General features: G+C 35.3%; 1 protein-coding gene across 1 annotated transcript in view; it reads left to right on the top strand.

The window, feature by feature from the left end:
- Positions 1–327: 327 nt before the first annotated feature.
- Positions 328–15,990, top strand: part of LOC5566851 (lachesin) — a 601,395-nt gene continuing 585,732 nt past the window's right edge. Inside the window, exon 1 of the mRNA XM_021848912.1 lies at positions 328–1,664. Within this exon, the coding sequence (XP_021704604.1) occupies positions 1,586–1,664 (79 nt within the window). The 5' untranslated portion in view covers positions 328–1,585. The remainder of the gene's footprint in view (positions 1,665–15,990) is intronic.

The raw sequence follows: 15,990 nt of genomic DNA, 5'->3' as shown, positions 1-15,990 counted from the left end.
AGATGAAACCCATTTCAATTCTACCCACCATGAACGAAAATTCCCCTTCGCAACTCCAAAATCGAGCAGTTCATCCACAACCAACTTCACCCTCATCGTTATCCTTTCCACCCTCAAAACCACGCGAACACAACCCGAGTCCTTACGAACGTCCCGAGCGAGACACGAAGGCACGCACAAAAGTTCTCTCCCCATATTCTCGCCTCTCACCGAAATCGGAACCGATCCCAAGAACCCGCGCACCCTCCGTCCTTGTCGTCATCGCCATCGCCATCGTATTCGGAAGAACACAACTCAGCTGACGACGGAACCGTCGAAACAAACTGCTGGCTGGTCAGTCTAGCGCGTGAAGGTTGAACGTTCAGATCGGCGGCGGATGTTCTCTCCTCTGGCTTTCCATCCCGTAGTTTGGATCAGACGTTTAGTCCACTAGCCCACAGAGCGAGCGGTCAGTGTTCGAATCACGACGACGACGACGACGGTCGTTTTTCGTTTCGATACAGAGTGCGTGTGAGTGCGCGACGTGAAACGGAGGATCCGTGAATCCGTGCATCATAACTCAACCGAAACACGTGTGCAGTGTGCCGTAGTGTAGACGTCGAATGCGCTTTTTGTGACCGGGAGCCGGGGCCGATTGATTGCATTGTTGTGTGCAGTTGTCTGCAGTTGTGAGCCACGCTGCTGATTGATGATGATCACCGTCCTCCTCCACATGGCGCTGCTGCTTGATGGGGCTCAGTGAGTTTGTCGTCCTGTATAGCTGATGTCGTAGTCTACGTCGTAGTTGAGCAAAAAGCATTCGGAATGATGTTTGGTCGGAAGGAATGATTGAAGTGTCCCGTTCTACGAAGTGAGTTGTTGATTTTCGCGTGGGGGATATCCCAGTTCAATCTCGGATCCAGGATTTTGTCGAATGTAGAAATCCGTTCCAGGAAGAAGGCAAGGCTTCAACGAGAATTATTTGTGATTTCATTTCGGTAGTTAAAAGAATTTTGGTGTTTGCGTCCGAGTAAATTCTTAGGAATTAGCTTCAGAGAAAAAGTTATTCCAACGTAGCTTAGCTTAGCAGAAGGTCGTTCAAAAGAGGGCGAAAGTGCTTTATAAAACAGCTTTTATTTTTCTTTCGATTCTTTGTCACGCCGTTTTCTGGAAAGCTACTGAGAAAAAGTTCTTGTCACTTCGCCACCCACTTCGGTTAAGTGTACGACCCCCGGCTACAAAGAAAAGTGTAACATCAAGAAGCCGTGGAGAAGTGTAGTTTCAAGAACCAACCCAAGTTGAGGGTCTGTCTGTGGGTGGAAGTGAAATCTGACAAAACAACGACCCAGAAGCGTGTAAGGTGAAACCGAGTGCAGGATTTACGCGCGGAGATTGCCAGTGGATTGAAGTGAGCTGTCAGTTGCAAACACGACACAACAACGGTTGGCGATTTTAAAAACCGGCAGCGCCAGATAAACCTGCAAAAAAAGCCGGCTAAATTTTTTGATTGATTAGGGTACTCGGTCCAGCGAGATACAGTCAGTGTTTCCTTCTGGGAGGAGTGTTTTTGTGGTGTGGATTTTAGAGAGGCGACAACTTCGTCAAAATGTTGGATATAGCTGACCGGAGCTCGTACCGCAGTCTACGGTGGATGGCGATGCTGATGTTGGTGCTATTTGTTCAAGGTAAGATTCGATAGGACGAGTTCTAGGAACAGGTTCTGACACATTACTTGAAGGCGACAGATTTACGATACTCGTGTTCAAATTCAAAGAAAATTCGCTTAATTATTATATGTAATACATTTATTATTTACGAATAACGAATGTGAAATTTTAGATGCACGGGCCCTGTAATCTACAAATAAATATTTTAGAAGGCTTACTGGAAAACAAATTTAATACATTTGGGTTTAACATAAATAATTGAATAATAATAATTTGCTGCAACAGTGGAAATGATGAAGACCTGGATGATTCCCTTGCTTATCCCCATAAAACAATATATTATAATCATGTGATACGAGTTGTGCTACTTTTTCCCCAAATGCCGATTCCTTTCCTTTTTCATCCCATTTCCTCCAGTTTTTGGTCCCTAATTATCATAGATTCATAAGTTTAGAGATGTTGAACAATTAGATTAGATTTCAGACGAAATGTTCAAATATTTGCCGATCAAAAGTTCACACTTTTGAGACTCATTTTGATAATCATTTCTATAGATATCTATAAAAATTAAGAATGGAATGTTGAGTTCAATTAACAATTTGACTTTTCTTATTATGATTTACATGAGCTGTGCGTAATTCTGATCAAAATGTCCGGTAAAAGTGATGAAACGTTCAGAACAGAGGCGCGGCCACGTTCGAAACCATGGGTAGGACAAATATTCAGATATTGCTTCGGAAATTTCCAAAAAAGTTCATTTAGTGATTATTTCCAAATGAATTTCTTCAAGATGTTTATTAGGATACCTAAAATTCAACCTGAATTTTCCCAAGGAAAACCACAGCAATGGAATTTCTCCAAAGATTGTTTCAGAAATCATCTTAATTCCATCAAAAATTCTTTGAGAAAATTTTCCCATCTTAAGGCTCCTCATCGCTTCAAGGCTCCCGACCAAAACGTCTTCTAAAATTTAATCAATAATTTCTCCAGCAAATTCTAGGCATTTTTACTAGGGATTTCACTAAAGATACCTTCAGCAATTGATCCAGAGATTCCTTCTAAGAATTCTTCAGAGATTTCTCTAGTAGTTTTTTGAGATTTTCTCAAATAAGTCTTAAATAAAAAGAAAATCCGAAATTCTTCCAGGAATGTCTCCAGGGAAATGCCAAGATTTTTTTCTTAAAATAAATCCGTGAGGTATTTCTAAAGAAAATCCTAGAGTTCCCTTTGATGAAACTAGGGTAAGTTTTAAAGTCACCCTTTTGTGGTAGGTTTAAAAAAATTCTAGATTATTTGCAAAGATAACCAAATCAATCGAATTTCGGGATTGTATTCCGCAGAATTTCTCGAAAAACATTGGAAAAAATCTCTTTAGAAAATTGTGTAGGAATGATCGGAGGATTTACTGGAAAAAAATCTGTAGTATAAGCTGGTGTAACACCTTAAATAAACTTTTGAAGATTACATGGGAATTTTTTGAGATACTTTTTAAGAAATGTTTGGTACTTGAAAAAATAGATTTGTCCAAAGAACCCATCAAGGAATTTTTGATTTCTGGGAGGAAACGTGGACGAATTCTTGATGGAATCCACATGAACATTTGAAGAAATTCTCGCAGGGTTCCTTATAAAAAAAAACTCTTAAGCTATTTTTTCAAAACACTCTGGAATAAACCTTTGTGAATTTCCTAGGAAGAAATTTTGTAGAATTTTTTGAAGATCTCCATGAGTTGTAACTGGAGAATTTGGTTTAAGGATTAGTGAAAAATATCTGGAGGAAATTCTAGGATAGTTTGGAAAACAAATTTTAAATGAGGAAATTACTGAAAGTAATAGCTTTGGAGGTTTCAAAGATTATTGGATCGAAATTTGGAAAAATTCTTCTAAGTATTCTTTGAAAAATCGCTGGTAGAATTTAAGGGGGAATTTGTAGAAAAATCTTTGCCAGAATTCCTGAAGAGAACCCTGTTGGAGAAAGTATTTAAAAAAAAAAAAGGAATTATCATAGATTCCTCGAGGAATCTGAGACGAATTTCTTGAAGAGGCTCTTGAACCCATTATATTCTCCGAAGGTTTATTTGGAGCCTGTACAATTTTGCGTCAGGATCTAAATCAAGCAGAATAAGGGAAAAAAAGATTTTAGAGACCATTTTGACTAAAAATAAATAAAAATATAAACTTTTTAGAAACTTGCATTGAATTATAGACCAAGTCTCTGTAAATAAACATACTACCAATCATGTCATTTGCAACATTCATTGAATCAAGTTGTGTTATTATTCATATTAAAAAATATTTATTTAAATCCTTTTTATGCCAATTTTATAGAACAAATTTGACAAAAATAGGCCAAAAAGCTTGCCTTTACAACCAGTGTGGCTGTTCTAATTTCCTCATATATTTGTATGTAACAAATGGATGAGCAGCAAACATTCTGTGAAATTCTTTGCACTGAAGTTTTTTTTTTTTTTTTTGTTGAATCGTGGGTAGGACAATCCTTTGACTGTCCTACCCAGGTGTTTTTGTGCGTAGTACATGTCCTACCTGTCCTACCCACTTCCCGCGCCACTGGTCCAGAATAAGAATTCTGTTGTCTAGTGATGAAAAATTCACAATTTTTGGTAGCTTGATCGAAAGTCTAAGTGTAACACGGTTTAATGGCGCTTTAATATCTTATTTTTGATATAGTAAATGATTAAAAAAGATTTTTATCGGTCGGCTCAATGACATTTCAATTTACATAATGACAGTTTGTCTCATAGTAAAATTAGCCAAGGGGTAATTCAAACGCGATTTCCATACTAAATTCAAACATGTTTTAATAAGAGTTAGGCACGGAAAATAATGAAACTTTGGATTCCAGCTCAGTTTTTAACGTAGAATCAGAATATGTAAAAAACAGGATACCGCTGAACAAGCCAATTATAAGGACAAACAATTTTATGTATTAAAAATATGTCTTTATCATTCTTTAAAAAGCTAAGAATATCCTAAGCTTAATAACACTGAAGAATCATAAAAAAAATCACTGAGGCCTCAAGTGACCGTAATATAAATAAAAACGGTAGTGATTCTTTCGAGATGTACTATCGATATGTACTTTCCGATATTAAATGTTCATTCAAAAAATCCATCTACGATTGATTTGGTCTTAACCGACTCTAGTCATCTTTGTAGCCAACTGATTACTCATGCTGATTTTGATTCTGATCATGTCCCTGTTACATTTCAAATATCCCAAGAAGCGATTCTCAATCCTATCAGCTCCACTTTCAATTATTTACGAGCCGACTGGAATATATATAAAACGTATGTTGACTCTAATCTTGATGTTAACATTTCTTTAGAAACTAAACTTGATATTGACAATGTTCTTGAAACTTTAACAAATTCCATTGTTGAAGCCCGGAGCATTGCAATTCCAAAATGTAAAATTTGAATCCGTGATTATAGACGATGATCTTAAACTCTTGATCCGTCTTAAAAACGTGAGGAGAAGGCAATTTCAACGCACTCGCGATCCTGCTATGAAAATTATATGGCAGGATTTGCAGAAAGAAATCAAGAAACGTTTTGCTCAATTAAGAAACAAAAATTTTGAAAATAAAATTTCTCAATTGGACCCTGGCTCTAAGCCCTTTTGGAAATTATCTAAAATCTTGAAAAAACCTCAGAAGCCAATACCGGCATTGAAAGAGGAAAACAAATTATTACTAACTAATTGCGAAAAAGCTCAAAAACTTGCTATGCAGTTTGAAAGTGCGCACAATTTTAATTTAGGACTTACTAGTCCAATTGAAAATGAAGTTACTCAGGAGTTCGAAAATATTCTCAATCAAGAGAACGTTTTCGAAAATGCCTGGGAGACTGATTTGGAAGAAGTGAGAACTATTATTAAAAAATTCAAAAATATGAAAGCTCCTGGCGATGATGGAATTTTCTACATCCTCATCAAGAAACTTCCAGAAAGTAGCTTATCATTTCTAGTTGATATATTTAACAAATGTTTTCAATTAGCATATTTTCCTGACAAATGGAAAAATGCTAAGGTTGTTCCAATTTTAAAACCAGACAAAAATCCTGCAGAAGCTTCTAGCTATCGTCCAATCAGTTTGCTTTCCTCCATCAGTAAACTTTTTGAAAAGGTTATTTTGAACAGAATGATGGCCCACATCAACGAAAATTCAATTTTTGCCAATGAACAGTTCGGATTCCGCCATGGACATTCGACCACTCATCAACTTTTACGTGTAACAAATTTGATCCGTTCCAACAAATCTGAAGGCTATTCTACTGGTCTTGCTCTTCTAGACATAGAAAAAGCATTCGACAGTGTTTGGCATGAAGGTTTGATTGTAAAATTAAAAAACTTTAATTTTCCAACATACATTGTTAGAATAATTCAAAGTTATCTGTCAAATCGTACACTTCAGGTTAATTATCAGAACTCCAGATCTGAAAGACTTCCTGTAAGAGCTGGTGTTCCCCAAGGCAGCATTTTGGGACCAATATTATACAATATTTTCACATCTGACTTACCTGAGCTACCTCAGGGATGTCAAAAATCTTTGTTTGCGGATGACACAGGCCTCTCCGCCAAAGGACGAAGCCTGCGTGTCATCTGTAGTCGATTGCAAAAAAGTTTAGATATTTTTTCTTCGTACTTGCAAAACTGGAAGATTTCTCCTAATGCTTCCAACACTCAAATAATAATATACTCACATAAACCAAAAGCTTTTTATTTGAAACCTTCAAGTAGACATGTTGTCACGATGAGAGGGGTTCCAATAAATTGGTCAGATGAAGTTAAGTATCTAGGGCTCATGCTAGATAAGAATTTAACTTTCAAAAATCACATTGAGGGCATTCAAGCCAAATGTAATAAAAATGTAAAATGTCTCTATCTCCTTATTAATAGAAAATCAAAACTTTGTCTTAAGAACAAGCTTTTGATAATCAAACAAATTTTCAGGCCAGCCATGTTGTATGCTGTATCAATATGGACTAGCTGTTGTAATACCAGGAAGAAAGCTCTGCAGAGAATTCAAAATAAAATTTTGAAAATGATTCTGAGGCTTCCTCCCTGGTATAGTACCAATGAGTTACATAGAATATCCAATGTTGAAACATTGGAACAAATGTCAAATACAATCATTAATAATTTCAGGCAAAAATCGTTACAATCTTCTATTTCCACGATTAATGCGTTATATGTTTAGGTTAAGTTAGGTTAAGTATATTAAAAACGTTTTTTTTTCTCTTATAAGCAGGTGAAATCAACTCATCTGTAAAAAAACTGAACTGCTACGGCAAATGAAACGTAATATGTTGTTAACAAAATGTTAATTAAATCTTAAATATGTTTTACCAAATTAGGATGATAGTGTTGTCTAATAACACAGAACACCTAGATATAAGAAATGAATGTTATGTTTGGAATGATACTAATAAAGAAATTAAAAAAAAAAAATGTTCATTCAAAAGTGTCAGAACTCTTCTTTCCATTCATCGATTTGTATAAATTTTTGTTTTCAGACTAAGTCCTGTAGCAGGTCTCCTCTTAAAGACTTGGTCTGTATTTTAGTGCAAATCTTTAAAAAGTCTCGATTATCAATGAAAGGTCGTTAAAGTATTTTTTTAAACTTATATGAACTCTTAAGTCTCAATTTTCCTACTCTGATTTCCGATTTCAAACACATAATCAGAAATTTCCACAAGAATTCTAAAATTCTAATCCAGGATTTCCCTAGAAAATTTTTCCACCAATTGCAGTTTTCAACATATTTTCAAGTAGTTACTCTAGCAGATCTTCCGAAGAAGCTCTTGAATAAATCCCCAAAGGGTTTACCAGAGCTTTAGAAGAAAATTGTTAAAGATTTCTCCTCAAATCCATGTAACTAGTCCTCCAAAAGTTCCTAATCCGATTTTTCCAGTAGTTTCTCCAGCCATTGTCATTAAAATACTTTTACACCCATGTACAGTTTATCCCAGGAATTGCATGAAAATTCTTCCAGGAATGTTCTTTAGTAATAAATTGAGTACTCTTCCAGGATATACTCGATATAAATTTCTCCAACATTTCATCCAAGAATCACTTCTGAACTTCATCTAAACACTAAAAAACGTCAAATCCTCATGAATGCATCAAAATTTCATTTGGGGTTTCATAGCTGAAAATACTACATTTATTATTCCGGCCATTACTGCAAAAGGTTTCTAAGGACTATTCAATGTTTTGCAAGAAATGCCTCCAGAAAATCCAGCAGGACTGAATGCAGAGATTCATTTGATTATTTGTCGAAATTTTTTTTAGCAAATTGCCGGAATTCTTCTAGAAACACTTCCTCCGAAGTAAGAGAGCTTTTCAGAGATCCTCGCTATAGTTCATCAGGAATTTCTATAGAAGTTCCATCAAGCATTACTACAGGATTTGTTTTAGCGATACTTTCCAGGGTTTTTCAGTTTTGAATACTATTTTTGAAAATGTCCGTGACAATTTCCTGGAGACATCTCTAGATAAATTATTTGAGTACATCCTTTGAAATTTCTCAAAGAATTTCTGATGGGCTCTTTTAAGAAATCATAGAATAATAATAATTGAAACTTTATTATAGGGAATTTCAGCCCGAGGCTGGTTCATCCCCGTCAAAAAAAAACATAGAAGGAATCTGTGGAGCAATGTCGAAAGGAATTCTTAGAAATATTCTTGATACAATTTTGCAAAACATCTGAACGCCTACTCTGGAGAAAAACCCAGGAAATCAGTGGAGGAATCTCTATATAAATTATTGCTTTAGTTCTTGAAAATGTCCTGAACGGAAATCTTGTACGACATCCTAGTGAAATTGATTGAAAAACGACTAGCTGATCTCAAGGATTGGCAAAATGTGTGAAAAAATCTACAGTAATACTTGAAGTTCCCAAAAAAATATATTCGTAAAAAAATGTCTGGTTGGATTTTTATGATAAAAAAAATTGTGGATATTTTAATCTCCTGATTCCTGTATGGTCTATTTTTGGTTCCCGTTCGGTATCTCCCAAGACCGTTATTATCAGAAGAAAATTCCATTAAATCTGAGCTCAGCAGTCGTTTTTTATAGTCGGGCTGCACGCAAAAATAAATCGAAGAGTCTGATTAGAAGGTATAAGTCCACAAATTCAAAAAAATTCGAGATTTTCAAACAGTTTTTCACTTACCATGATTATCATAAGAAATTTACCATCAAAACTTGGTTCGAAACTGGTTTGCCTAGTAATTTGAAACCACTGATCGGATTTTCGAATCAAAAGATTGACAAAATTTATAGTGTCATATATTTTTTCAAGCGTAACCATTAGAAGCATTAATTTTTAAAGGATAGAAGAGGCATTCTAATATCGTTAGTCATGTCAATGATAAACTGCTATTACATGTCATAAAAGTTTCTCACAATTTTATTTATTTTTCATAGGCTCAAGCGTTTTAAGGCATAACGAAGCCAGTTTGATGATGTTACTAAATTATATTTTAATCGAATGCTACCAAGTGTTTTGATTGCGTGCTACTCAATGTTACAGTAAAATCGTATTTTTTTAACATTATAAATTCAGTGTAATGTATTAAATCAAATGAAATTAACGACATAAATAGCAAAAGTGCAATAGAAGCAAACAATAAAAAGCTTAAAGCATCCGTTTCGTCGCAAATTGACTTACAGATCTGAATTTAAAATATTTGTCTTAAGGAGTTCTGTTTGATCTTTCGACCTTGACACTTGCTTTTGCCGGGGCGAGCGACGAGGGCAGGATCAAACATGTCGCGCGTCGGTCTCGTAAGTGAAAAAGTGGCGTGATCGGGAGTTCGGTTGAAGAAAGTGAAAAAGTGCTGCGATCGGTTAGTTCTGTTTGATCTTTCGACCTTGACACTTGCTTTTGCCGGGGCGAGCGACGAGGGCAGGATCAAACATGTCGCGCGTCGGTCTCGTAAGTGAAAAAGTGGCGTGATCGGTGAGTTCGGTTGAAGAAAGTGAAAAAGTGCCGCGATCGGTTAGTTCTGTTTGATCTTTCGACCTTGACACTTGCTTTTGCCGGGGCGAGCGACGAGGGCAGGATCAAACATGTCGCGCGTCGGTCTCGTAAGTGAAAAAGTGCCGCGATCGGTTAGTTCTGTTTGATCTTTCGACCTTGACACTTGCTTTTCCCGGGGCAAGCGACGAGGGCAGGATCAAACATGTCGCGCGTCGGTCTCGTAAGTGAAAAAGTGGCGTGATCGGTGAGTTCGGTTGGAGTAACTGAAAAAGTGCCGCGATCGGTTAGTTCTGTTTGATCCTTCGACCTTGACGCTTGCTCCTGGGCAGTGCGTCAAGAAAGCCCGAACAGTTTTTTTTTATTCTTTTTGGGTCGCGCGCTTATTTTTTTTCCTGAGTGCTTTTTTATAGCCGAGCAAACGAGTGAAGCCGAAAGTGGATTGTGGCTGCTCAGTCAAGGATAACGGATCAATTGGTGAGCTCGTTTCATGCTACTATTTCTAATCTATAAAATATATGATTTATCAACAAACTATGGATGGTTCGTCACTGTGAGTGTCGACACAAACTCTGATTCATGATTTATTTATGTTTAACATTTTTTTTTTCAGAACACCTTTTATATACCTTTATTTTTGTAATTAAAAAAAACTTTGAATGGTTCGACACTACAAGTGTAGACTTGCGAAAGGTTCACTTTATTCAACAAACTTTGGATGGTTCGCCACTGTAAGTGTCGGCATAATAATAAGAGTGTTCTATGATGTCCCAACCAATCGAGTTTTTTGTTTCTTTTCAAATGAGTAAAATATAATAACACATGCTTTCGTCCTGACAGCTGTAGGAATGTTACATTTAGGTATTTGTTCAACAAACTTTGAATGGTTCGTCACCTCAAGTGTCGGCATTATTTTCCTCTACATAGAAATTGTTCATATCAAATGAAAATATTATATTTACGTATAAGTATGTATATATCTCACAAATCATTGTTTATCATGGTCTAATCGCTTATCAAAGTGAATCCTATGACCCAACGATCCTCCCCATTAACAAACATCCCTCCCAGTAGCCTTTGTGGAGATGCAGAGGCAAACACGGTCTCCAAAAAGCAAAGGTTACACACTAACATTCCTTCCCCCAATCCCACCTGACTGCAAGGACGTGGCCGGCGCCGTTATTGACCCTGTATAAATAGAGGCACTGAATTATGCACACTGAAGAAGATTATGGCCAATCCCAGCCGAACTTCTAGTTGATTCTTTGTGCATTTTCACTGACTTCGGTCAATCACGGAATAGCAACCATTGATATGTGTAGTCAGTCTAAGCTAAGCTAAGCTAAGCTGAATTTAAAATATTTGTCTTAAGAATTGAAGAGACAGCGTATAGTTACAAAAAAAAAAAAAAAACAAAAAGTTTTTATACTTCAACATAAGCTAACACACTTATATGGAGAGAGTTCAGGATAAAACAGCTTGGAAAAGTTTTTTAGCTTAACCAGTACGATTTTTTTTCCATTTGCACTTGCTGGTTATGGCGACTAATGTTTCTTAACTTGACAGGCACAGGGGTGCACGACGCTAGGCATAAATACGTTTGACATACGGACGTTAGGCATAAGTACGATAGGAATAATATAAGATAGGCATAATGGACGATTGGCATAATTCTCGAAACTAGCTTCTTATTATTCTAGCGATGGTTGATGTGAAAAAAGTAGATTATTTTTATGATTTTTGGGAAAGGTTAAAGAGGTCCAAAATTATCTCATGGTCAAATATTCATAAAAAAAATATGATAAGCAAGGTGGTGATGTCCTACATTACTAAATAATCGTTTTAATGTTTCATGATATGACTTTGTGATAGAAGTGGATCAATTAAGAAGGATCTAATAAATAAAAATATCATACTATAGATAGAGGATGCAAGTAATTTTGCCAGTCATCTTTATGGTGTGGTTATGCGAACATAATTAATGAAATTTCCATCAGTGGTTTCCCTTCTTCAAATCAACGGGTACTTTTTTATGTAATGCTGTCGATAAATGACTAACGATGTAAATGTTCAAATTATAATAGGAAATTTTGCCTATTTCATTTAATATGCTGTTCTTTCAAGTCATATTCCAACAATCATTGGCAATCTAGCCTAATTAATTTCATCAATGATTTTCTATTCTTTGAATCACAGGGCTTGATATAATTGATACCAGTGAGCCTGTTGAAATAAATAGAACGAAAATTGTAACATGTATTTATCGAATGCATAAAGCTTACGAATAATTAATGATTCGTAAAAGAGTAAAACTAAGCATCAATGATTAACTAAAAGTTCTGAGTCACTCACTCTATAAATGCTTCTAGAACACTGAACTGATAATCATGCTTGGTTCTACTAGAAATGTAATATTAAAACAAGGGTAGGATGACAACAAAAATAAAGTATTTTTTTATTCTATGTATGCAGTAGTTTCTATTTTAGTGCAAATAATAATAATATTTTACTGCAAATAATAGTAATATTGATTACTTGCATTTTACTTGATAATATTTGCATTGAAGGTTTGGCCTTCATCATTTCTAAGGTTGTTTTTCCGACGATTACACTACATAACTTTTATCTTTACTGATGTAATCAGAACACTAAAACAACAATCATTTTGTTATACTGCTCAAAAATAGTTGACTTGTTTATTAAACGGGTGAGGCTCTTGTGAATTACACCACATGGGAAGGTTTAAAAAATGTCGTGCATCGTTGTTGAGGTGTCTATACCCCATCCTTCGTCTGTCACGCATTGTCCAAAACTTAAAAAATGCACTGTTACATTTTCTAATAAAATTCCTTGCCTCTTCTCCAATGATGAGTGTAATTTTTAAATGTTTCCGTTAGTAGCATATTTCTCTTTCCATGATAACAGCAAATAATACTGTCTGAACACTGACCATATTATTTATTTCCAAACAAGATCCACCTTCATGTTATTTTATGCCGAAAGTCCTTTATGCCTAACATCCTTATGCCTAACGCCCTTACGCCAAATTCTTTATGCCCAATGGGGTATACTCCAGGCACAGTGTGTAACCGATTGAAGCTTACAGAGTAATATTAAGGTGATTATAAAGCGAAGCCAAACTTGGAATTTTTAAGTGCACAAGACTGGAGAATCTGACAATATTTCCGCATTGAAAACCAATCAAATTGCTTGCTTGCTGTGTTGACCAATGGGATAGATTTTCAACGTGGAGCGCTGTTCGGTTCACAAGTCTTGTGCTCTTGAAAATTTGAGGTGTGGCTTCGTTCTATAATCACCTTAAGTTTGTTCAGGATTCAAACCAGTTTATAACGGCCTTGCATACAAACCAACTACACTATTTTCCGGAAACTTAAACTGAAATTAGCAAAAAATCAATAACCAACATAGTTTTATTATATTTCAGCAGTCAAATCTCGAACATGCCAGGCATGAAAAATCAAGCACTTGCAGTGCTTTATAAAATATAACATTGTATTGTCGCATTTAAAGCATTGTCGTAACGGAAATCACACAAATTGAGCAGTAATGAATATTTCCTACTTTTCAACTTTGCTTCCTTTTCTTCATTTCATACATTTGGATTATGCAGTTCAAAAGAATTATGCTCGACCCAGAAGACCAAAATAGAAGACAAATTCCGCAAAGGGTGGACATAAGCACATAAACAAAATCTCAAGTTTCTAAATGTTCTTTGAAGCAGAGTGAAGTTAGAAAAATGTTAAATGTAATTGTTCAATTTCATTAGGGTTGTGCTATAAAGATAATTTCACTATTCATAATAATATTCAATTGGCTCCGTAATGCCTTATAGCGCTTGAGCCTATGAGAAATAAGTTTATAGTGCAAAATTTCTACGAAATGCAAAAGCAGTTTCTCGTTGTCAAAATTTGAACATGATGATGAACAGGAATATGTTACCTCTTCCATCTATTTGAAATAAGTAGCGTAATCCGAGGGCAAATTGATCACAATTTTACAACTTTTTGTCATGCTATCCTTCTGAACTCAAATATTGTCAAACAAATTTCGACAAATTCAGTACTCCATTGATCTTTATCAGTTTATATAATCGATTTTTCATGAAAAAATATTTAACATATCATAACAATAGGGGATTTTTTTTATTTCCGTACAAAGTGGGCCTAAGGTCTCAGATTTTCATGAAACTGTTTTCCACAGGCAGGGCTCATCAATATATGAATTAAAAAAAAACTGAGAAAAATTCAGGGTCGCTTATTTTCCCGGAAAACTCAGTTGGAATTTTTTTGTTTTCCTCTGACACAACTTACTTTGAAAAATCATAACTCAAGAACAAAGCATCGTAGAAACAAAGTTTTTATGAGAATGAAAGCAAATTTTCTCAGGAATAAAAAAAACATATTATCTGGAAAAAAACTTCCGCAAAATTTTCCACCGTTGAGAAAATTCGTAAAGAAAAGCCGGAAAAACTATGCTCCGCTCGTGGAAAATTTTCATAAAAATATTTTTGAGAAGATAATTTCAAAAGCTTTAATCGCTGACATTTTTGAAATGGTGTTTTTTTTTCGTTTTTGAGTTATGGCCAATTTTGTAAAAAATGTGCAAATGTGCCATTTTGAGCCTTTTCTTTGAAAAATCATAACTCAAGAAAGAAGCATCGTAGAAACAAAGTTTTTTATGAAAATAAAAGCAAATTTTCTCAGGAATAAAAAAAAATAACTGGAAACAGTTTTCCACAAAATTTTACACCGTTGAGAAAATTCGTAAAGAAAAGCCAGAAAAACTATGTTCCATTTAGTGGAAAACTTTCAAAAATATATTTTTGAGAAGGTAATTTCATGAGCTTTAATCGCTAAAATTTTTGAATTTTTTTTTTCGTTTTTGAGTTATGGCCAATTTTGTGGAAAATGACCATATAAGCCTTTTCTGAAATATGGGTTTATTTCAATCGAAGCATCGGAAAAACAAAGATTTTTTATCAAAGCAATTGCAAATTTTCTAAAACATCTGAAAAAAAGATATGGGATTGGTTTTAATGAAGTATAAGTCGGAATGGATGATATTTTTTCATGAAAAATTACACCACTAAGAAAAACTGAAAAAAAACCGTTACTGCCTCAATTTTTCATTACACTGAAAAGGGATTCTTTCTTTTCTATGGAGCAAATAAGATTATTATTTTTTTTAATTTTATTTATTCAATTATTCAGTTATATAACTTACATTTTCATCTTAATACTATCTATTTTTTCAACCGGGAAGATTGTCTTTGGTTGCTAACACCAGAAGATTTTCCTTTCTGGTTAATCATAATCATGCACTTCATGCAGATTTTCATCTTTTCCGAATCCACCGAACTCCATTCGAATGAAACTTGTTCATGAGACCATGGCTAATCGAGGCTAAATTTGTCCTTACTGATTTGTGGCCATCCAGTCCTAAGGGGTTACAGCCTAGCGAATAGTACAGTGGGGATTCGCTGGTTGGAACACGACTGCCTTCCATCTAGCGAATCCGACCCGTTAGTTGGCACGACTGACAGCTGGTGAAAATGCTCCACACTAACGCATCTGGAGAGCAAATCGTCACGGAACGCACATATACATACGCATTAGTGCTATATATGGAGACTTCAATGCGACGGCAATCAGACGTCAAAGTCAGTTTGACATTTTCTGTTGACATTTGAGTGCTTTTTAGTTGGAATATTTTCCAACCAGCGAACATCCAACCATCGAGTCATTCCATGTAGCGGACCCCCAACGAGCGAATCCCCACTGTATTCGTACCTAGTATTGAACTTTGTCCATTTCAACAGCCTCGGTAATAACGAGTAATATACAGCTGACAACACTTGCACTTTTACAATGCTCTTTCGATTTGATTTTTCAAACAAAAGGCTCAAAATGGCACATTTGCACATTTTTTACAAAATTGACCATAAATCAAAAATGAAAAAAAAATGAAAAAATTTCTGCAATTAAAGCTTATGAAATGACCTTCTCAAAAATATTTTTTTGAAAATTTTCCTCTTATTGGAGCATAGTTTTTCCGGCTTTTCCTTACGAATTTTCTCAATGGTGGAAATTTTTGTGGAAAACTTTTTCCAGTATTTTTTTTATTTTATTCCTGAGAAAATTTGCTTTCATTTTCATTAAAAAAACTTTGTTTCTATGATGCTTCGTTCTTGAGTTATGATTTTTCAAAGTAAGTTGTGTCAGGGGAAAACAAAAAATTTCCAACTGAGTTTTCCGGGAAAATAGGCGACCCTGAATTTTTCTCAATTTTTTTATTCATATATTGATGAGCCCTGCCTGTGG

Source organism: Aedes aegypti, chromosome 3 (genome assembly GCF_002204515.2).
Source record: "Aedes aegypti strain LVP_AGWG chromosome 3, AaegL5.0 Primary Assembly, whole genome shotgun sequence".
NCBI lineage: Eukaryota > Metazoa > Arthropoda > Insecta > Diptera > Culicidae > Aedes > Aedes aegypti.
The sequence above is the reverse complement of the archived record's forward strand: the minus strand, read 5'-3'. Positions and strand labels throughout refer to the sequence as shown.